Source organism: Nerophis ophidion, linkage group LG02 (genome assembly GCF_033978795.1).
Source record: "Nerophis ophidion isolate RoL-2023_Sa linkage group LG02, RoL_Noph_v1.0, whole genome shotgun sequence".
Taxonomy (NCBI): Eukaryota; Metazoa; Chordata; class Actinopteri; order Syngnathiformes; family Syngnathidae; genus Nerophis; species Nerophis ophidion.
Genome location: NC_084612.1, coordinates 74783046 through 74805927, shown reverse-complemented (window position 1 = coordinate 74805927; position 22882 = coordinate 74783046). Strand labels below are relative to the sequence as shown.

Below are 22882 nucleotides of genomic sequence, written 5' to 3'. Positions count from 1 at the left end.
CATTCTAAAATACTATAAAAAAAAAAAAAAAAAAAAAACATTAAAAAGTGTAAAAAAAAAAAAAAAAAAGAGCAAACAGGTGAAAGGTCATGAGAAATAGTTGCACATTTGACTTTAATAACACAAAACTGCAAAGCAGGCTTTTTTTTTTTTAAGCTCTCCTTGTTAAAACCTTTTTTTTTTAAGCTGTCCTTGTTAAAAACTAAAGATCAATAATCAATGTTATGAATTACTGATCTATTAAAAGCTCAAATGACTCCACACCAAGAATTCCACGTTGAAATATATTATATAATATATATATATATATATATATATATATATATATATAATATATATATATATATGTATATATATATATTTTTTTTTGGGGGGGGGGGAATATTGCATATTTTGTGTTTTTGCCACATAAAAAAAGAAAGATTTTTTTGACTCAATGAAGGAATCAATAAAGTACAATCTCTCTCTCTCTCTCTCTATATATATATATATATATATATATATATATATACATGTGTGTGTATAGACCGGCCCCCGGCCAATTTTTTTTAACCCAATGCGGCCCCCCGAGTCAGAAAGTTTGGGGACCCCTGATCTAGAGGTTTAAGCACTGGGAGTTTAAAATAAAGTTTTACATATTTTTTTTAACACTTATGTGTGTGTATAGATACACACACCTATATATATATACATACATATACATATTTTAATCTGTATACACATATATGATGTATTATATTATATGCATATTATATATATTATATTATATATGAATGTTTTAATTTTCCTGAAGGAATCAATAAAGTACAATCCATCTATATATATATATATATATATATATATATATATACAAATATATACATATATAAATATACATATATATATATAAATATACATATATATATATAATATATATATATAAATATACATATATATATATAAATATATATATAAATATACATATATACATATATAAATATACATATATACATATATATATATACATACATATATATATACATATATATATATACATATATATATATACATATATATATATACATATATATATATACATATATATATATATATACATATATATATATATATACATATATATATATATATACATATATATACACACATACATATATATACACACATATATATATACATATATATACATACATATATATACATATATACATATATATACATACATATATATACACACATATATATATATATATACATATATACATATATATACATACATATATATATATATATATATATATATATATATATATATATATATATATATATATATATATATATATATATATATGTATGTGTGTGCAGCCTGGCCCCCGGCCAAATTTTTTCAACCCAATGCGGCCCCCCGAGCCAAAAATTTGGGGACCCCTGATCTAGAGGTTTAAGCACGGGAAGTTTAAAATAAAGTTGGACATATTTTTTAACACTTATTTTTTACACTGAATAAATAATAAGGATTTCGAATCAAATCAACTTATTGACCTATTTAAGGCTCCAATTACTTCACATCGAACATTCCACTTTGAAATATTTTTTGTTGAAAAATATATTTTTGCCATACAAAAACATTTAAAAAAAAATACATATACATGTATATGGATTATTATAAGGATAGATCTGAAGTTGAGCTCAGGGTTTAAGCACTGGAAGTTAAAAAAACAAAACATGCATGACTTATTTTTAACACTTTTACAAGCGGAGCCCTTTTGTTTACTAAGAATTTTAGTGGGATTTTTTTTACCTGTCATTGTTCAAGAAATAATAATAAATTAAAATCAATGTTATGAATGATTGACCTATTTAATTAAGGCTCCAATGATTTTACATCAAATATTCCATTTAAAAATATTTTTTGGGGGGGAAAATATTGCATATTTTGTGTTTTTGTATGACAAAAGGGGCAAATCGGTGGAAAATGTTTGGACACCCCTGTCCTATTCTTTTCTAGAAACAGCTGCTCCGGCTGAATGAACGAATGAATTTCTGCATCCGGTGTCTCCGTGGAAACCAGGCCTGGGGGGTACCTGCTGTGCATCCCCCAACTGTTTGAGGTTGGCCAACACGGCGCCCTCGGCTTGGCAGGCGGCGTCCGCTTGACTGAGGTTCATCTTGTACTTCCCGTCCGGGGAGCGCAGGTGGAAGACTCCCGCTGTGTTGGCTGCATGACGTCAGTGAAAAGACAGCAGTTAGTCATGACACTTCTTTGACGTGGCCCTGCCTGCGCCTCACATTCTGAGATACAAACAAGCCTTTTGCTAGTCCTTATGTGGACATCCAAACTAGCCATTGCTTGCACGTTTGCTTGGAATTTTTTTCCCGAGACTTTGGGGAAAAGGGGCGATAATAAAACAGGTTTTTTGCATAGTTTACCTCCATTTGTGAATATTTTAGAATTTTTCCAAAGTTGTAAGTCTTAAAGGCCTACTGAAATGAGATGTTCTTATTTAAACGGGGATAGCAGGTCCATTCTATGTGTCATACTTTATCATTTCGCGATATTGCCATATTTTTGCTGAAAGGATTTAGTAGAGAACATCCACGATAAAGTTCGCAACTTTTGGTCGCTAATAAAAAATCCTTGCCTGTACCGGAAGTAGCAGACGATGTGCGCGTGACGTCACGGGTTGTAGAGCTCCTCACATCTGAACATTGTTTACAATCATGGCCACCAGCAGCAAGAGCGATTCAAACCGAGAAAGCGACGATTTCCCCATTAATTTGAGCGAGGATGAAAGATTTGTGGATGAGGAAAGTGAGAGTGAAAGACTAGAAAAAAAACACTATACAGTGGGAGCGATTCAGGTGTTATTAGACAAATTTACTAGGATCATTCTGGAAAATCCCTTATCTGCTTATTGTGTTACTAGTGTTTTGGTGAGATTATATGGTCGTACCGGGGCTTCACGGTGGCAGAGGGGTTAGTGCATCTGCCTCACAATACGAAGGTCCTGCAGTCCTGGGTTCAATCCCAGGCTCGGGATCTTTCTGTGTGGAGTTTGCATGTCCTCCCCGTGAATGCGTGGGTTCCCTCCGGGTACTCCGGCTTCCTCCCTCCTCCAAAGACATGCACCTGGGGATAGGTTGATTGGCAACACTAAATGGTCCCTAGTGTGTGAATGTGAGTGTGAATGTTGTCTGTCTATCTGTGTTGGCCCTGCGATGAGGTGGCGACTTGTCAAGGGTGTACCCCGCCTTCCGCCCGATTGAAGCTGAGATAGGCACCAGCGCCCCCCGCGACCCCAGAAAGGGAATAAGCGGTAGAAAATGGATGGATATGGTCGTACCTGTACAACCTGAATGTCGGCCCCGCACTTTTCTTCCGCACCAGTCGACGGGTGGTGCCGATGCCCATCTCTGCACTTCGCAAGGGACCCTCTTCGAAACGCGACCTTTCGAAATGATCGCTGCATAATACACTGTACTTTGTGTGTGTGGTCCAATCCAACCGTGTTCGCTTGACCGCTCTGTTCCATAGTAAAGCTTCACCGTCATCTTTCGGGAATGTAAACAATGAAACGCCGGCTGTGTTTGTGTTGCTAAAGGCGGCCGCAATACACCGCTTCACACCTACAGCTTTCTTCTTTGATGTCTCCATTATTCATTGAACAAATTGCAAAAGATTCAGCAACACAGATGTCCAGAATACTGTGGAATTATGCGATGAAAACACACGACCTATAGCTGGGAACGATGCTGGAACAAAATGTCCTCTACAATGGGTGACGTCACGCGCACGTGTCATCATACCGTGACATTTCAGCAGGATACTTCGGCGCAAAATTTAAAATGGCAATTCAGTAAACTAAAAAGGCCGTATTGGCATGTGTTGCAATGTTAATATTTCATCATTGATATATAAACTATCAGACTGCGTGGTCGCTAGTAGTGGCTTTCAGTAGGCCTTTAAAATGTAATATCGGAAATTATTGGTATCGGTTTCAAAAAGTAAAATGGATGACTTTTTAAAACGCCGCTGTGTACACGGACGTAGGGAGAAGTACAGAGCGCCAATAAACCTTAAAGGCACTGCCTTTGTGGGCCGGCCCAGTCACATAATATCCACGGCTTTTCACACACACAAGCTAATGCAAGGCATACTTGGTCAACATTCATACAGGTCACACTGAGAGTGGCCGTATAAACAACTTTAACACAGTTACAAATATGCGCCACACTGCGAACCCACGCCAAACAAGAATGACAAACACATTTCGGGAGAACATCCGCACCGTAACACAACATAAACAAAACAGAATTTCCAACCCCCAGAACCCCTTGCAGCACTAACTCTTCCGGAACACTACAATATACACCCCCGGCTACCCTCCCGCCCCCCTCAACCTCCTCACGCTCTCTCAGGGAGAGCATGTCCCAAATTCCAAGCTGCTGTTTTGAGGCATGTTAAGAAAATAATAATGCACCCTCCCAACCTCGCCGTTATTGAAGTCACCGGCATAGCTCGGTTGGTAGAGTGGCCGTGCCAGCAACTTGAGGGTTGCAGGTTCGATTCCCGCTTCCGCCATCCTAGTTACTGCCGTTGTGTCCTTGGGCAAGACACTTTACCCACCTGCTCCCAGTGCCACCCACACTGCTTTAAATGTAACTTAGATATTGGGTGTCACTATGTAAAGCGCTTTGAGTCACTTGAGAAAAGCGCTATATAAATATAATTCACTTCACTTCACTTAATACACTTATTTCACGCTATTTAGCAATAACGAGGAGGTTGACAATACTGCCACACACGCCCACATGCACGGTCAATCGAGTGCGTCCAGGTCCACTGAAGCGGTAACACGTTGGGACGGGGCTTCGATGACGCTTGTATTGTCGTCCAAACAAGCGTGTTGTACTGTGCTCCGCAGTCTCCACTTTGCTGTAGCGCTTGCATCTCGCCGCCCTCAGCTGTTTCCATCGTCCCATTGGTTGAACCGGACTATTTCAAGGTGGAACCAAGGCGACTTCGGCCTAGGCGGTAATACAAGGCGTCCTGAGTATTACCGGGCCAGCGTAAAGTATCACATGAACGCCAGCTGCTGCAGAGTCAGCGGTTACCATAGCAACGGAACGATTTCTCCGAGCACCGCCGTTAAAAGATGGACTCGTTCCAGTGAGCAGGCGTCACCGTGGCTACGCTGGCATCCCGTTTCAGCGGCTCGCCTGTTGCATATTTGTTGCCATGGTGATTACAGCCATGACGGCGTCAGCGGCAATGGCTGTGTTACCATGGCAACGTACACGAGTAGCCCCTGTGGACACGTTACTATGGAAACAGCTGGATAGGTTAGGGTAGTGTAGGGCGGGGAACACACGGTACACACACACACACTGTGGCTGACTTCAGGCATTGTCACCATGGTAACATGGCCATTAGCAGACAAGGCAAGATGTCTGTTGCTACGGTAACGTGGCTGTTGTTACTAAAGCAACGCTTCGGTGAGGTGTAGTGGCGTTACCGTGGTAATGCAAGTCTTTGCAGGAGGCCACGGCATCGCAGCCTCCGTTGTCTTCCAGGCAGCGGTCAACAGGGGGCGCCACCTTCTCCAGACACTGCACGCCGTTACCCACGTATCCCGGCAAGCACTCACACTCCCGCTCGTTCTGGAAGAGCACAGTTTGAGACATCATTACACAGGGTCTTAATATCCATCCATCCATCTTCTTCCGCTTATCCAAGGTCGGGTCGCGGGGGCAGCAGCCTAAGCAGGGAAGCCCAGACTTCCCTCTCCCTAGCAACTTCGTCCAGCTCTTCCCGGGGGATCCCGAGGCGTTCCCAGGCCAGCCGGGAGACATAGTCTTCCCAACGTGTCCTGGGTCTTCCCCGTGGCCTCCTACCGGTCAGACGTGCCCTAAACACCTCCCTAGGGAGGCGTTCGGGTGGCATCCTGACCAGATGCCCGTCTTGATTCTCTTTGTTAAATACCGTATTTCCTTGAATTGCCGCCGGGTACATGGTATGCGCCTGCCTAGAATTGCTGCCGGGTCAAACTCGTTTCGCAATAAAATATTTTTATTAGTGCATGTCTAGAATTTCCACAGGGTCAAACTCGTCACGTCATGAGTGACACTTCACCTGTCATCATTTTCAAAATGGAGGAGGCTGATTTCAATCATTTGAAATCGCATAAAGGGAAGAAGATTAAGAGCTATTCAGTAGGATTTAAGGTCCAAGCTATTGAATATGCTAAAAAGAACAGTAAGCAGCTATGTCTTATTAATATACCGTAGCTGCGTGTGTCAAATATGAGTCATTAAATGACTCCCGTCTCCTGGTGGTAGAGGGCGCTAGTGATCCTTCTTGCGACTACTCGGCTGCAGAAGAAGTGACAACAAGCAGCAAGAGTGAGCAGCGATCCTTTATTTTTTCCTCTGGCTTGCACTTTTAACATGGAGGATTACATATCTAAAATAAAACAGTTTTCTAAACTGGACTTTCAATCAAAGCAGGAGGTAATAAAGGAAGATCTCCATTGAGACAGAGAGACTTTTAAAACTGAAGAAAGATAAGGAAGACTTCTATAAACAAGTTATCGATGCTTTTGATCGGAAGGAGCGGCGCATGGACTTCATTTATAAGAAAAGGTAAGACCATAACGTTTTTTTTTTTTATTAAATGTGCTTTTCATGATGGTATCCTTATATCACACTCAAATTTGTAAGCGCAGGCCTAAATTTACCGCATTCCTTTGGTAAGTGCCGGATTGAGTAGAGGTTTTAAATTAATTAGTGCCCTGGCGGCAATTCAAGGAAGTACGGTATGCTCATTTTAAACTTTCTTGCACAGAGGGAAATCACAACTAGTTTTAGCAAAACAGTATTTATTAAACAGTTATTAAGCAGTGGCACAAACATTCATGTCGTTTCCAAAACAGAAAGTGCAAGATTGTCAGAGACATTTCAAAACAAGCTATTGTTTTCTCACTCCATGCCTGCCTAAAGACTTTGAAATAAGATTTAAATCTGATTCTACAGATTTTCTAGATTTGCCAGAATATATTTTTGGAATTTTAATCATAAATTTGAAGAAATATTTCAGAAATATTATTTGTCGAAAAAAACAGATGCTAAAATGAAGAATTAAATTAATATGTATTTATTATTCTTCACAATAAAAAAAAATTACTTGATAATTGATTTAAATTGTCAGGAAAGAAGAGGAAGGAATTTAAAAGATAAAAAGGTATATGTGTTTAAAAATCCTAAAATCATTTTTAAGGTTGTATTTTTTCTCTAAAATTGTCTTTCTGAAAGTTGTAAGAAGCAAAGTAAAAAAATAAATGAATTTATTTAAACAAGTGAAGACCAAGTTTTTAAAATATTTTCTTGGATTTTCTAGTTCTATTTGCTGCGATGAGCCCCTCGTGACCCCAAAAGGGGAATAAGCGGTAGAAAATGGATGGATGGAAGTTCTATTTAAGTTTTGTCTCTCTTAGAATTAAAAAATGTCAAGCAAAGTGAGACCAGCTTGCTAGTAAATAAATACAATTTAAAAAATAGAGGCAGCTCACTGGTAAGTGCTGCTATTTGAGCTATTTTTAGAACAGGCCAGCGGCGACTCATCTGGTCCTTACGGGCGACCGCGTTGGTGACCCCTGCTGTATCGCGACATGGCCTAAATATATCGCGATATTAAAAAAAGCCCAGCCCCTGTATCGGTGCAATATACAGAATCCTCGGAAGGTTTCTACTCACCGGACCTGTGAACTTGCAGGAAGCGAAGTCGCTGCAGCCGCCGTTTGTCTCCTCCACACATCTGTAAGACATCTCAGGTCGTTATGTCCCACATCACACAAAAGAAGGCCAGAGAAACCCGAGGTCTGCCTTCACCTGTTGACGGCCTCGCAGGAGTACCCGTCGCCCTGGTAACCGCTGCGACAGGTGCAGTTGACCTGCAGCAGCGTCTGGTTGCAGTCTGCTTCCTGGTGACAGCCGCCGTTGTACTCGGAGCAGAGATCTGGAGCTGCGACGCGGCGGGAAAATCCGTGGTCACAATCTTGTTAGCGGGAGCAGCCGGCAGAGGTAAATTATCATCTAAGACGAAATCTCTTTTTATCTCATATATTTGTCAGATCATTTCACTGGTTTTGAGTATTTTTTTTTCTAAAATGTAGACTTTTATCTTATAAATATTTGTCAGATCATTTCATAATCTTTTTGTATTTTTTTCCCTAAAATCCAGTTTTTTATCTTGTATATTTGTCAGATCATTTGACTAGTTTTTAGTATATTTTTTTCTAAAATCCAGTGTTTTTATCTTATATATTTGTCAGATCATTTAACTAGTTTTTAGTATTTTTTCCCCTTAAAATCTAGTCTTTTTATCTTGTATATTTGTCCGATCATTTCACTAGTTTTTAATATTTTTTGCGTAAAATCTGGTCTTTTCATCTTGTATATTTGTCAAAATATTACATTAGTTTTGAGTATTTTATTCCTAAAATCTAGTCTTTTTATCTTGTATATTTGTCAGATCATTTCATTACTTTTTAGTATTTTTTTCCCTAAAATCTAGTCTTATCTTATATATTTGTCGGCTCACTTCACTAGTTTTTAGTATTTTTTTTCCCAAAAATATCTTTTTATCTCATACAGTACATTTGTCAGATAATTTTATCAGGTTTTCGTATTTATTTCCTCAAATCTAGTCTTTTTATCTCATATATTTGTCAGATCATTTCACTGGTTTTGAGTATTTTTTTTCTAAAATGAAGACTTTTATCTTATAAATATTTGTCGGATCATTTCATAATCTTTTTGTATTTTTTCCCCTAAAATCCATTTTTTTATCTTGTATATTTGTCAGATCATTTGACTAGTTTTTAGTATATTTTTTCTAAAATCTAGTGTTTTTATCTTATATATTTGCCAGATCATTTCACTAGTTTTTAGTATTTTTTTCCCCTAAAATCAAGTCTTTTTATCTTGTATATTTGTCCGATCATTTCACTAGTTTTTAGTATTTTTTTTTAGTAAAATCTAGTCTTTTCATCTTGTATATTTGTCAGAAAATTACATTAGTTTTGAGTATTTTATTCTTAAAATCTAGTCTTTTTATCGTGTATATTTGTCAGATCATTTCATTAATTTTTAGTATTTTTTTAACCTAAAATCTAGTCTTTTTATCTTATATATTTGTCAGCTCACTTCACTAGTTTTTAGTATATATATTTTTTTTGAAATCTCTTTTTATCTCATATATTTGTCAGATCATTTCACTGATTTTGAGTATTTTTTTTTCTAAAATGAAGACTTTTATCTTATAAATATTTGTCGGATCATTTCATAATCTTTTTGTATTTTTTTCCCTAAAATCCAGTTTTTTATCTTGTATATTTGTCAGATCATTTGACTAGTTTTTAGTATATTTTTTTCTAAAATCTAGTGTTTTTATCTTATATATTTGTCAGATCATTTAACTAGTTTTTAGTATTTTTTACCCTTAAAATCTAGTCTTTTTATCTTGTATATTTGTCCGATCATTTCACTAGTTTTTAGTATTTTTTGCGTAAAATCTGGTCTTTTCATCTTGTATATTTGTCAGAAACTTACATTAGTTTTGAGTATTTTATACCTAAAATCTAGTCTTTTTATCTTGTATATTTGTCAGCTCACTTCACTAGTTTTTAGTATATATTTTTTTCTTGAAATCTCTTTTTATCTCATACATTTGTCAGATCATTTCACTGATTTTGAGTTGTTTTTTTTCTAAAATGTAAACTTTTATCTTATAAATATTTGTCAGATCATTTCATAATCTTTTTGTATTTTTCCCCCTAAAATTAAGTTTTTTATCTTGTATATTTGTCAGATCATTTAACTAGTTTTTAGTATTTTTTCCCCTTAAAATCCAGTTTTTTATCTTGTATATTTGTCCGATCATTTCACTAGTTTTTAGTATTTTTTACGTAAAATCTGGTCTTTTCATCTTGTATATTTGTCAAAATATTACATTAGTTTTGAGTATTTTATTCCTAAAATCTAGTCTTTTTATCTTGTATATTTGTCAGATCATTTCATTACTTTTTAGTATTTTTTTCCCTAAAATCCAGTTTTTTAATCTTATATATTTGTCAGATCATTTCATTACTTTTTAGTATTTTTTTTCCCTAAAATCTAGTCTTTTTATCTTATACATTTGTCAGCTCACTTCACTAGTTTTTAGTATTTTTTTTTTCCCGAAATCTCTTTTTATCTCATATATTTGTCAATTTCATTAGGTTTTCATATTTTTTTCCCTAAAATCTAGTGTGTTTGTTTGCGTCGTAAAAGGTGTAGCGTGACTCCCTCTGATGCACTTGTCTGACCAGGCTGCTCTCCAATCAAACAAACACGTCAGAGGTGACATGTGACATGTGACATGTGACATGCAGTGGCAGCAGCAGAAGACTCACGGGGCTCAGGACTGCAGAAGGTGCCGTTCCCCCGAAAAGCAGGTTTGCAGAGACATCCGCGGCCCGGCAAGCAGCTGGCCTGAGGGTGGCACAGCCGACATTCCTCCGGGATGGAGCCTGGACGCATGCACACAAAGCACTCGTTAGCCTCTCTGCTATGGCTAGCATCACACTTCTCCTTTCTGCCATCACTGGTACTCTTCCATCGTGGCGGCAAAACACACTTGTAGACTGAATTTCAAGGGATTAATACAGCCCCGTTTACCTGACACATGAAACGTGACAAATTAGGAGCGTGCACTATTCACTTTAGCCATCAGACGACAGGAGACTGTTGAATACTTTAAAATATCGTTTGTGGCAAGTCCAACTTTAACAACAGCGTCAGTTTCTATGTCGAGTGGCGCTTGCCATCATTTTCAGCAGACTGCATTGCAGAATGATTAACCCCCCCCTCTTCCTCTCACGCAAGATCCATATGAATCCCTTCACTACTGCATATGTCCGGAATATTTCTGTTGATCTTGACGGAGATAGATAGGAGACAGGGACGGTGTGGCGCCGTGCGCAACCCGAGGGTCCCTGGTTCAATCCCCACCTAGTACCAACCTCGTCCTGATGGGTGCTGGTTAGCGCCTTGCATGGCAGCTCCCTCCATCAGTGTGTGAATGGGTAAATGTGGAAGTAGTGTCAAAGCGCTTTGAGTACCTTGAAGGTAGAAAAGCGCTATCCAAGTACAACCCCCCAAAAAATAGATATCTACATTAATCCATATTTTTAAGTTATTTCCTTTGTTCCGGAGTGATTATTTGAAATAGCTAGTGTTTTATCTAGTACCCTGTTTAGCTTTTCCCTATCTCCTGACCGCTGGTACACTGTAGACAACCTTGTAATCGGAATGCAGGATGGCTCCAGCTAAGCAAGACAATAGATAAGGGTATTCGCTCTGTAGGGGAGGGGAGGGGAGCGAGTGTGGTAGTGAAAAAGACAACACTTCCGTAATGTGGTCAGATCAACTAGGACGATGCGAATTGAATGTGCATGGATGGTCTCCCAAAGCTTTGGATTAAAAAATATCAAAATTAGCTACTCTGTCTGAGATTCATTTAAAACCAGCTTATGTGTCATCGAAAGAACTTGGGAGTGACCAGTCGCTTAAATTCCCTGGGAGGAAGAACTGGTCCAAACGCAACAATCTCCAAACTGAAACACTTGAGGGACTTTCACTGGACAGTTTCTTTGTCACGACGTCATTCAGGACTCACCGATGTCGATCTCACAGCGTTCGCCCTTCCAGCCCGGCCTGCACACACACTGGCCGGACCCTTCCATGCCCTCGTCACATGACCCCTGCCTCTCACACGCACATGCTGACACACACACACACACACACACACACACACACACACACACACACACACACACACACACACACACACACACACACACACACACACACACACACACACACACACACAGTTATGCTCTTAACAGGTTCAGTTTGTCATCTGGTTGAATGTACGTGTGTTGTCTAAAGTACAGTGCACCTGGAAAGTATCCACATGTTATATTACAGCCTTATTCCAAAATAGAAGAAATAAATTTTTATCCTCAAAATTCTACAAACAATACCCCCCATAATGGCAATGTGATTTTTTTTTTTTCCTCTTAATTTTTTATTAGCAATAAAACATGACATGTACATAACTATTCACTGCATTTGCTCAATACTTATTGGATGCACCTTTGGCAGCAATTACAGCCTCAAGTCTTTTTCGAATACGATGCGACAAACTTGGCACACCTATCTTTGAGGCAGTTTGTCAAAGCGTGGACTTTGGGGTTTGTTTTCCCGGAAGGCAAAGGAAAGTTGGCTCGGGCAAGACGTGAATGTAAGTACATGTTTTTTTAATTACACTAACAAATTACAAAAAAAGGAAGCAAACAAAAGGCGCGCACAATGGCGGAGAACAGACTTGACTAATGAAAACAAAAACTAGCACAAAGGCAGAACTATGGACAAACAACAAAACTCAAAACCGTGACATAAAAAACCCCCAAAAACTTACGTGGTATGGGCAGGAGAGAAACTATGGACAGTGTGATTAACACGCATGGCATGGCATGGCATGAAGGGAGTAGAGGTAAAGTCGCCAGGCTGACTACCTGGCAACTACAGGTTTAAATAATGCTGTGGAGATTAGTGACAGGTGTGCGAGTGCAAAACGTGAGACAGGTGCGTGACATAAGGACAGGTGAAAACTAACGGGTTGCTATGGTGACAAAACAAACAAAAGTGCACAAAGTGTCCAAAAACAAAACCGAACATGACTAAAACAAAACATGATCACACAGACATGACACAGTTTTGCCTATTCTTCTTAGCAGCACCTCCTAAGCTCCATCAGGTTGGATGGGAAGCATTGGGATTTCATCCAGAATGTCTCTGAACATTCATCTTTCCCTCTATCCTGACTCGTCTCCCAGTTCCTGGCGCAGAAAACCAACCCCACATCATGATGCTGCTACCACCACGCTTCACTGTAGGGATGGTGTTGGCCTGAAACATAACGCCTGGCATGAACGCCAAAGACTTCAATCTTTGTCTCATCAGACCGGATTATTTAGTTTTTCTCATGCGAGTCTTTCAGGTGCATTTTGGCAAACATTTTTACTAAGAAATGGCTTCCGTCTGGCCACTCTATCATACAGGCCTGATTGGTGGATTCTGGAAGGTTCTCCTCTGTCCACAGAGGAATGGGTTCTTGGTCACCTCCCTGACTGGACTCAAATGAATGCAGCAATGTACAGAGACATCCTGGATGTGGCTGTACTAGCTCTCGTATATTTGATTTTAGAGCTTTTTATCTTTAACAAATTGACAAAATTAAAAAAACAAAAAATAATGTCACATTGTCATGATGGGTTATTGTGTGTGGAATTTTGAGGACAAAAAGGAATGTATTCTTCTTGTCAGGCTTGTCCGTGACAGTGTGGCCATGTTTTAGTTTTTCCTGTCCCTGAGCGCTGTTTCCCCTCAATTGCGGCTGATTGGCAACTGGCCACACCTGGTGTCAATCAGCCCGCTCCTATTTGAATCTGTTTTGTCCTCCCGTCGAGTGCTGGATTATTGGATGGTATTGTCGCTCCTGTCGCATCGTGTCGATGTCACTTCCGTATTTTTCGCTCCTGTCGTGTCGTGTCATTGCAGCGTAGCGGCAAGCTATATTTCAGTGTTGTTTGTAGCTTACTGTCTTTTCTTCCCTGCTTCCGTTTTGTTTTCATTCTACAAGTAACAACTTTGGTTTTCCTGTTCGCTACCCGCTAGCTTCCACGCTAGGCCCCTTTTGTTTTTGCTAGCTTCCCTGCTAAGCTCTTTTTGTTTTGTTATCCGCCTCGTGCGCGCTTTTTGTTGTACCCCTTTGGTTTGTTCTTGTTTAAGTATCTTTATTAAATCATGTTTTCTCACTCCATGCCTGCCTTCATCTCTGCATCTTGGGGTTCGTCACCAACTAACTCTGACACTTCTATGGAAAAAGGCTGTACCATAACAAACTGTGGAAAAAGTGGAGCGCTGTGAATACTTTCCGGATGATGTGTATTTATAAAATATTTGAAGTATATTGGACGGCGTTTCGCATTGACGTTGGCGCTTGGACTGGCACCTGAAATCTTCCTCAGAGGGGTTAAAAAGTGTCAAGGTCAAACACCATCCAATATACCTAAAATACTTCATACCAATATACCTTAACTCAATAATTCTTTCTATGCATGTACTGTATATAAAGGTGGTTCAATTGCTATATATGCATGTGTTTCCCATGTATCGTTTCTGCAACAATAGGCTGTGTTGTATTCTACGACATTCTGTTGACAAGGTGCCGATTAGCGCTTAGCGACTGAATGCTAAGTGACGACAGCTGGCAGCCTCCCGCTCAAGCACAACCAGCTGTGTGATGGGGAGTGTGCAGCGTTGCCATGGTGACAACACTCGTGTAGCTGCCCACTGATTGGCTGGGCAATTTCAACTGCATGGCCAGAAAGAAATGGCATCACGCCCTTTTAGTAAGGATTGGGGCTTATGTCGAATTTAATTTGGAGGTTTTAAAATCGGGATAAAACATTTATTTAGACACTTTTTTTTATCTACGTGAAAAAGATTGTTATACTGTTTTAAATACCATTGAAATGTAATTAAAATCCGGGTTTTCGTGGGAAAATAAAATGTTTTTCAGTGGAAAATGGTGTGACTTTTTGGGGAAAACTGTCATTGTTCCAAAAATAATAATGCTTAAAAATCTGCATTGTTATGAAGTATTCCATTTTGCAACACATTTTGGGAAAATATTGCATATTTTGTGTTTTTCCCATTATAAAAAATTTATTTTACAAAAAAAGCATAAAACATAAAAACAACAATACAAATATTCATATATATATATATTTATATATATATACACACACACACACACACACACATATATGTGTATATATGTATATATATATGTATATAAATATATACACACATATATGTACAGTATAATGCATATGTTCTTTCTTGACTGCACTTAAATGTAGAATATATGTAGAACATATTCATGTTATTCATATATTATATATATAATATATGTTATATATCATTTATTATTATTATTATATCATTTATTGTTATTATTATCTATTGTGAGCAAACTGTGGTGCTGAATTTCCCCCAGGGATCAATAAAGTACTTTCTATTCTATTCTATATATATACACATATATATATACACACATATATATATATATATATATATATATATATATATATATATATATATATATATCAATCAATCAATCAATCAATCAATGTATTTTATTTCGGCAATCTTCACATAAAACAAAGAACAACAACAAGAAAAAAAAAAAAAAGGAGCAATGATTGAGCCGAAAGGGTGTAGGTTGTATATATATATATATACACACATATATATATATATATGTATATATATATATACATACACATATATATATATACATATATATATGTCTTGATTGGATTATCCAGAGAATAGTGGTCGATACCGTGGTAGAGCGCAATATGTAGGTGTGGGAAAAAAATCACAAGACTACTTCATCTCTACAGAACTGTTTCATGAGGGGTTCCCTCAATCATCAGGAGATTTTAATGGAAGCATTCACATACAATGGTTTATATAGAGCACAGAGTGGGTGGGTACAGGCAGGCGTAGGGTGTGGTGATTGGCTCATGTGTTACCTAGGAGGTGTTTCCGTCTGTGGCGGCATGTTGAAATGATTTCACTGCGCTTGTTGAGGGATGATAGATCTGGATGATATATAATAAACAGTTTCTCTTTCAAGCATAGGTTGCATCTTTTATTACCACTGTTGTAAGGTGTGCTGGATGCAAGAATTTGCCACGTTATTGAATATTCAACATTATTGTCTTTGAGGTTCCAAATGTGTTTGCTGAGTTCTGTAGAATTCTGCAAAGTCTGGTTTCTAAAGGAGGCGTTGTGATTATTCCATCTTGTTTTGAACGCTCCTTCGGTTAATCCTACGTACGTGTTGGATGTGTTAATGTCCTTGCGTATTACCTTTGCTTGGTAAACGACTGATGTCTGTAAGCACCTTCCGTTGAGAGGGCAATCAGGTTTCTTGCGACAGTTACATTCATTATTGGTTTCAGAGTCGTTTAGTCTGGGGGTAGGCAGTCCTTTTGCAATTGCTTTGTTGTGGTTTGAAATGATTTGTTGCATGTTATTCATACAGCTGTAGCTCAATTTAATGTTGTTCTTGTTGAATATTTTTCTTAGGGTGTTGCCTTTGGGGAAGTGTTTGTCGATCAGAGTGAGGAACTTGCGGCCGATGTTGGTTGAGACGTCTTTGCTGAATGGCGGATTGTACCAGATGATGTTGTTTCGTTTTCTGCTCTTTTTTGGTTGGTTTCCTGGAGTGGGTTCAAAGGTGAGGGTGAAGTTGTATCCGCTTTCATCAAGTGCTTTCTGGTACGGGGGGGTTGCTTGGTCGAATTCAGCTTTGCTGGATGACAGCATCGATAGCCTTTTATTAATTCCGGTAGGTATTCTTTTCGTGGTGGTGGGTGGGTGGTTGCTGTCATGGTGCACGTATTGGAGTGTTGTGTTGGGTTTCGTGAATGGTTGGTAGTTGTTATTTCTCAGGTTGAAAGTGACTTCGAGGAAGTTGACGGTTTGCTTGTTGGCTTCAATCGTGATCCGTAGGCCGTTTTCTTTGAAGATTTGGCATATGCGCTTCTTGGTGTTCTCGCTGCTCCTTGGCGAGGCGCGGCACACTGCCAGTCCGTCATCACGGTAAATACCAAGGTTCAGGTTGAGGCTAGCAAGCTGGGAGAGGAGGAAACTCCCAACGAGTTCACACGTTTCTGCTCCGTCAAAACTCCCCATAGTAACGTCAAATGTTGAATTGTTTTTTTTTTGGTATGGTGTACTGTTGTGGATGAGTATGGAGTTCTTTGCGTGGATGATGATGTTTCTTTCGTTGCCTGTGATTGAGTCGTAGTCCGAGGCGAAGTTTAGTGCTTGGGTCAGTAGGTCTTGCGTGATGGAAGGGTAAAATTCTTCGATGTCGAAGGAGATAAAGTTGTGTTGTTGTTTGTCTTGGATGTTGTTAAACCATTTGATTACTGCTGCTGTATTTCTCCATTGGTTGAGTGGTGTTTTGTCCTTGATTTTTGCGTTGATTCTGTCCAGGATTATTTTGCTGATTTTTCCTATTTCGGATTTAGTTGGGTTTATTAGTCGGCATGTTGGGTTATTTGCGAAGTTGGGTTTGTGGTCCTTCAATGTGATGAAGGCTTCTTTGTTGGCTGTGGCGTCCACCCTGTCCTCAATGTCCAGTTCGGTCGCGATCCGCTTGTTTTCCAGGTGGATGTTCTGTAAAGTGTTGGGTTGCGCTTTTTTCTATGATTTGGTGATGCTTTTGTCCAGTAAAGAGTTATGTCCATTCTGTAGAAGTTTGTGGTTTTATCGGCGGCTATGATGAGGTTGCTTACTTTCTTGATGCGCTCCGTGTCATTTTTCAGCTTGGTGAGGAATGGGTTGCGGGCTGGCTTGAATTTGACTGATTGTATCATTTTGAGCATGTCGTTCTCAAAGTCCTTTAATTCCTTGACTGTGGGTGGGTTCTTGGTAGATTTGAATCCGTAAATCTACCAAGAACCCACCCACAGTCAAGGAATTAAAGGACTTTGAGAACGACATGCTCAAAATGATACAATCAGCATGTCGTTCTCAAAGTCCTTTAATTCCTTGACTGTGGGTGGGTTCTTGGTAGATTTGAATCCGTAAATCGAAAACACCACTCAACCAATGGAGAAATACAGCAGCAGTAATCAAATGGTTTAACAACATCCAAGACAAACAACAACACAACTTTATCTCCTTCGACATCGAAGAATTTTACCCTTCCATCACGCAAGACCTACTGACCCAAGCACTAAACTTTGCCTCGGACTACGACTCAATCACAGGCAACGAAAGAAACATCATCATCCACGCAAAGAACTCCATACTCATCCACAACAGTACACCATGGCAAAAAAAGAACAATTCAACATTTGACGTTACTATGGGGAGTTTTGACGGAGCAGAAACGTGCGAACTCGTTGGGAGTTTCCTCCTCTCCCAGCTTGCTAGCCTCAACCTGAACCTTGGTATTTACCGTGATGACGGACTGGCAGTGTGCCGCGCCTCGCCAAGGAGCAGCGAGAACACCAAGAAGCGCATATGCCAAATCTTCAAAGAAAACGGCCTACGGATCACGATTGAAGCCAACAAGCAAACAGTCAACTTCCTCGAAGTCACTTTCAACCTGAGAAATAACAGCTACCAACCATTCACGAAACCCAACACAACACTCCAATACGTGCACCATGACAGCAACCACCCACCCACCACCACGAAAAGAATACCTACCGGAATTAATAAAAGGCTATCGATGCTGTCATCCAGCAAAGCTGAATTCGACCAAGCAACCCCTCCGTACCAGAAAGCACTTGATGAAAGCGGATACAACTTCACCCTCACCTATGAACCCACTCCAGGAAACCAACCAAAAAAGAGCAGAAAACGAAACAACATCATCTGTTACAATCCGCCATTCAGCAAAGACGTCTCAACCAACATCGGCCACAAGTTCCTCACTCTGATCGACAAACACTTCCCCAAAGGCAACACCCTAAGAAAAATATTCAACAAGAACAACATTAAATTGAGCTACAGCTGTATGAATAACATGCAACAAATCATTTCAAACCACAACAAAGCAATTGCAAAAGGACTGCCTACCCCCAGACTAAACGACTCTGAAACCAATAATGAATGTAACTGTCGCAAGAAACCTGATTGCCCTCTCAACGGAAGGTGCTTACAGACATCAGTCGTTTACCAAGCAAAGGTAATACGCAAGGACATTAACACATCCGACACGTACGTAGGATTAACCGAAGGAACGTTCAAAACAAGATGGAATAATCACAACGCCTCCTTTAGAAACCAGACTTTGCAGAATTCTACAGAACTCAGCAAACACATTTGGAAACTCAAAGACAATAATGTTGAATATTCAATAACATGGCAAATTCTTGCATCCAGCACACCTTACAACAGTGGTAATAAAAGATGCAACCTCTGCTTAAAAGAGAAACTGTTTATTATATATCATCCAGATCTATCGTCCCTCAACAAGCGCAGTGAAATCGTTTCAACATGCCGCCACAGACAGAAACACCTCCTAGGTAACACATGAGCCAATCACCACACCCTACGCCTGCCTGTACCCACCCACTCTGTGCTCTATATAAACCATTGTATGTGAATGCTTCCATTAAAATCTCCTGATGATTGAGGGAACCCCTCATGAAACAGTTCTGTAGAGATGAAGTAGTCTTGTGATTTTTTTCCCACACCTACATATATATATATATATATATACATACATATATATATATATATATATATATACATACATATATATACATACATATATATATATATATATATATACATACATATATATGTGTATATATACATGTATACATACATGTATATATATATATATATATATATATATATATATACACATATATATGTGTATATATACATGTATATACATACATACACATATATATATATACAGTATATACACACATATTTATATATATATATATATGTATACACATATATATATATGTGTATACACATATATATATATGTGTATACACATATATATATGTGTATATTTACACATATACATGTGTGTATATATATATATATATATATATATATATATATACAACACACACATATATATGTGTATATATATATATATATGTGTATATATCCCCAAATTTGGCAGGCGTGTGAGGTATGGCGAAAAATGCTATATTTTAGGGGTCCTTAAAGTTTTGGTGGTGGGTCAGAGCATCGGGGCCAAAAGCCCGTTCAACGCTGCCCAGCTTTAATGTTAGTTTTGTCTTCTGTCAAACCGATGTACTCCTTTTAGTTATATTAAATATTATTTTGTGCACATTTTCCTTCAGTCTCGTCTTCCCTGATATTCGTTGTGGCGCAGAGTCAGCTGTAAGTATGGGTCCCCTTGCTAAAGAATGGCTGGTGTTGGCCTTTTCAATTCGGGATGAACACCAACCTGTGCAGTTGGGGCCGTAACTTCCTGTGGTACACATCTCGCACGCCGTGCCTTTGAAGCCCGTGAGACAGTTGCACTTTCCCGAGCGACCCAGGCCGTCTTCGCAAGCACCATGCCCGCTGCAAGGAGACTCCACGCCCCCTGGACACACTGGCAGGGGCCATGAACTGTCAGTCAGTGCAAAAAGTCAGTATTTACAAGTTGAATGCAGGATATGGCTTGTGTGTAATGATGGTGGGTGTGGCCTGAAGGGGAGGAACACCCTTTATCAGTGCTTCTCTATTATGTTCTCTTACGCACCCCCAGGAAGGAAAACAAACATTTTACATCACCCCTTGCTCTATGTCATCATTTTAAATAGTATCATTGGTCTAAAAAATGGTTAGAAGTACACCTTTGCATGACATTTGATCTTTATTAACATTAAATTAAAAAAAATAAAAATAGACAGTAACAACAAATTATAACTTTATTAACATTTAGATTCAAAGATTCATATATATATATATATATATATATATTCATATATATATATATTCATATATATATATATATGTATAGATAGATAGATATAGATAGATAGATAGATAGATAGATAGATAGATAGATAGATAGATAGATAGATAGATAGATAGATAGATAGATAGATAGATAGATAGATAGAAGGAAGGATCGAAGGAAGGAAGGAATAGAAGAAAGGAAAGAACGATAGAAGGAAGGAAGGAAGGATAGATAGATAGATAGAAGGAAAGATCGAAGGAAGGAAGGAAGGATAGATAGATAGACAGATAGATAGATAGATAGCTAGATAGATAGATAGATAGATAGATAGATAGAAGGAAGGATCGAAGGAAGGAAGGAATAGAAGGAAGGATAGATAGATAGATAGATAGATAGATAGATAGATAGATAGATAGATAGATAGATAGATAGATAGAAGGAATGATCGAAGGAATAGAAGAAAGGAAGGAATGATGTAAGGAAGGAAGGAAGGAAGGAAGGAAGGAAGGATAGATAGATAGATAGATAGATAGATAGATAGATAGATAGATAGATGATAGATAGATAGATAGATAGATAGATAGATAGATAGATAGATAGATAGATAGATAGATAGATAGATAGATAGATAGATAGATAGATAGATAGATAGATAGATAGATAGATAGATGGATGGATGGATGGATGGATGGATGGATGGATGGATGGATGGATGGATGGATGGATGGAAGGAAGGAATAGAAGAAAGGATGGATATATAGATAGAATGAAGGAAGGAAAGGAGGAAGAAATAGAAGAAAGGAAGGAAGGATAGATAGAAGGAAGGAAGGAAAGAAGGATAGATAGATAGATAGATAATAGCTAGGAAAGAAGGAAGGAAAATAAGAAAGGAAGGATAGATAGATAGATAGATGGATAGATAGATAGATAGTAGCTAGGAAAGAAGGAAGGAAAATAAGAAAGGAACGATAGATAGATAGATAGATAGATAGATAGATAGATAGATAGATAGATAGATAGATAGATAGATAGATAGATAGATAGATAGATAGATAGATAGATAGATAGATAGATAGATAGATAGATAGATAGATAGATAGATAGATAGATAGATAGATAGATAGATGGAAGGAAGGATAGATAGATAGATAGATAGATAGATAGATAGATAGATAGATAGATAGACAGACAGATAGTACTTTATTGATTCCTTCAGGAAAATGTTTATATATATACACAGTATATATATATATATATATATATATATATATATATATATATATATATATATATATATATATATATATATTGTATATATATATATATATATATACACACATATACATACACATAATTATTAAAACTATGAATATTTTTTGTCCGAACAAAGTAAAACAATAAAAAATGTAAATTGATACACTCAATAAATCATCCATCCATCATCTTCCGCTTATCCGAGGTCGGGTCGCGGGGGCAACAGCCTAAGCAGGGAAACCCAGACTTCCCTCTCCCCAGCCACTTCGTCTAGCTCTTCCCGGGGGATCCCGAGGAGTTCCCAGGCCAGCCGGGAGACATAGTCTTCCCAACGTGTCCTGGGTCTTCCCCGTGGCCTCCTACCGGTTGGACGTGCCCTAAACACCTCCCTAGGGAGGCGTTCGGGTGGCATCCTGACCAGATGCCCGAACCACCTCATCTGGCTCCTCTCGATGTGAAGGAGCAGCGGCTTTACTTTGAGTTCCTCCCGGATGGCAGAGCTTCTCACCCTATCTCTAAGGGAGAGCCCCGCCACACGGCGGAGGAAACTCATTTCGGCCGCTTGTACCCGTGATCTTATCCTTTCGGTCATGACCCAAAGCTCATGACCATAGGTGAGGATGGGAACGTAGATCGACCGGTAAATTGAGAGCTTTGCCTTCCGGCTCAGCTCCTTCTTCACCACAACGGACCGGTACAACGTCCGCATTACTGAAGACGCCGCACCGATCCGCCTGTCGATCTCACGATCCACTCTTCCCTCACTCGTGAACAAGACTCCTAGGTACTTGAACTCCTCCACTTGGGGCAGGGTCTCCTCCCCAACCCGGAGATGGCACTCCACCCTTTTCCGGGCGAGAACCATGGACTCGGACTTGGAGGTGCTGATTCTCATTCCGGTCGCTTCACACTCGGCTGCGAACCGATCCAGCGAGAGCTGAAGATCCCGGTCAGATGAAGCCATCAGGACCACATCATCTGCAAAAAGCAGAG

The 22882-nt window shown here is 38.8% G+C and overlaps 1 protein-coding gene across 1 annotated transcript in view; it reads right to left on the bottom strand.

Annotated features, from left to right (window-relative positions):
• stab1 (stabilin 1) overlaps window positions 1-22882 on the bottom strand; it is a 132499-nt gene that overhangs the window by 1179 nt on the left and 108438 nt on the right. The window contains exons 56-62 of the mRNA XM_061890936.1: window positions 20135-20284; window positions 11714-11818; window positions 10449-10565; window positions 7885-8017; window positions 7750-7810; window positions 5514-5658; window positions 2082-2215 (exon numbers count right to left, since the gene is read on the bottom strand). Of these exons, the coding sequence (XP_061746920.1) occupies window positions 2082-2215; window positions 5514-5658; window positions 7750-7810; window positions 7885-8017; window positions 10449-10565; window positions 11714-11818; window positions 20135-20284 (845 nt within the window). The remainder of the gene's footprint in view (window positions 1-2081; window positions 2216-5513; window positions 5659-7749; window positions 7811-7884; window positions 8018-10448; window positions 10566-11713; window positions 11819-20134; window positions 20285-22882) is intronic.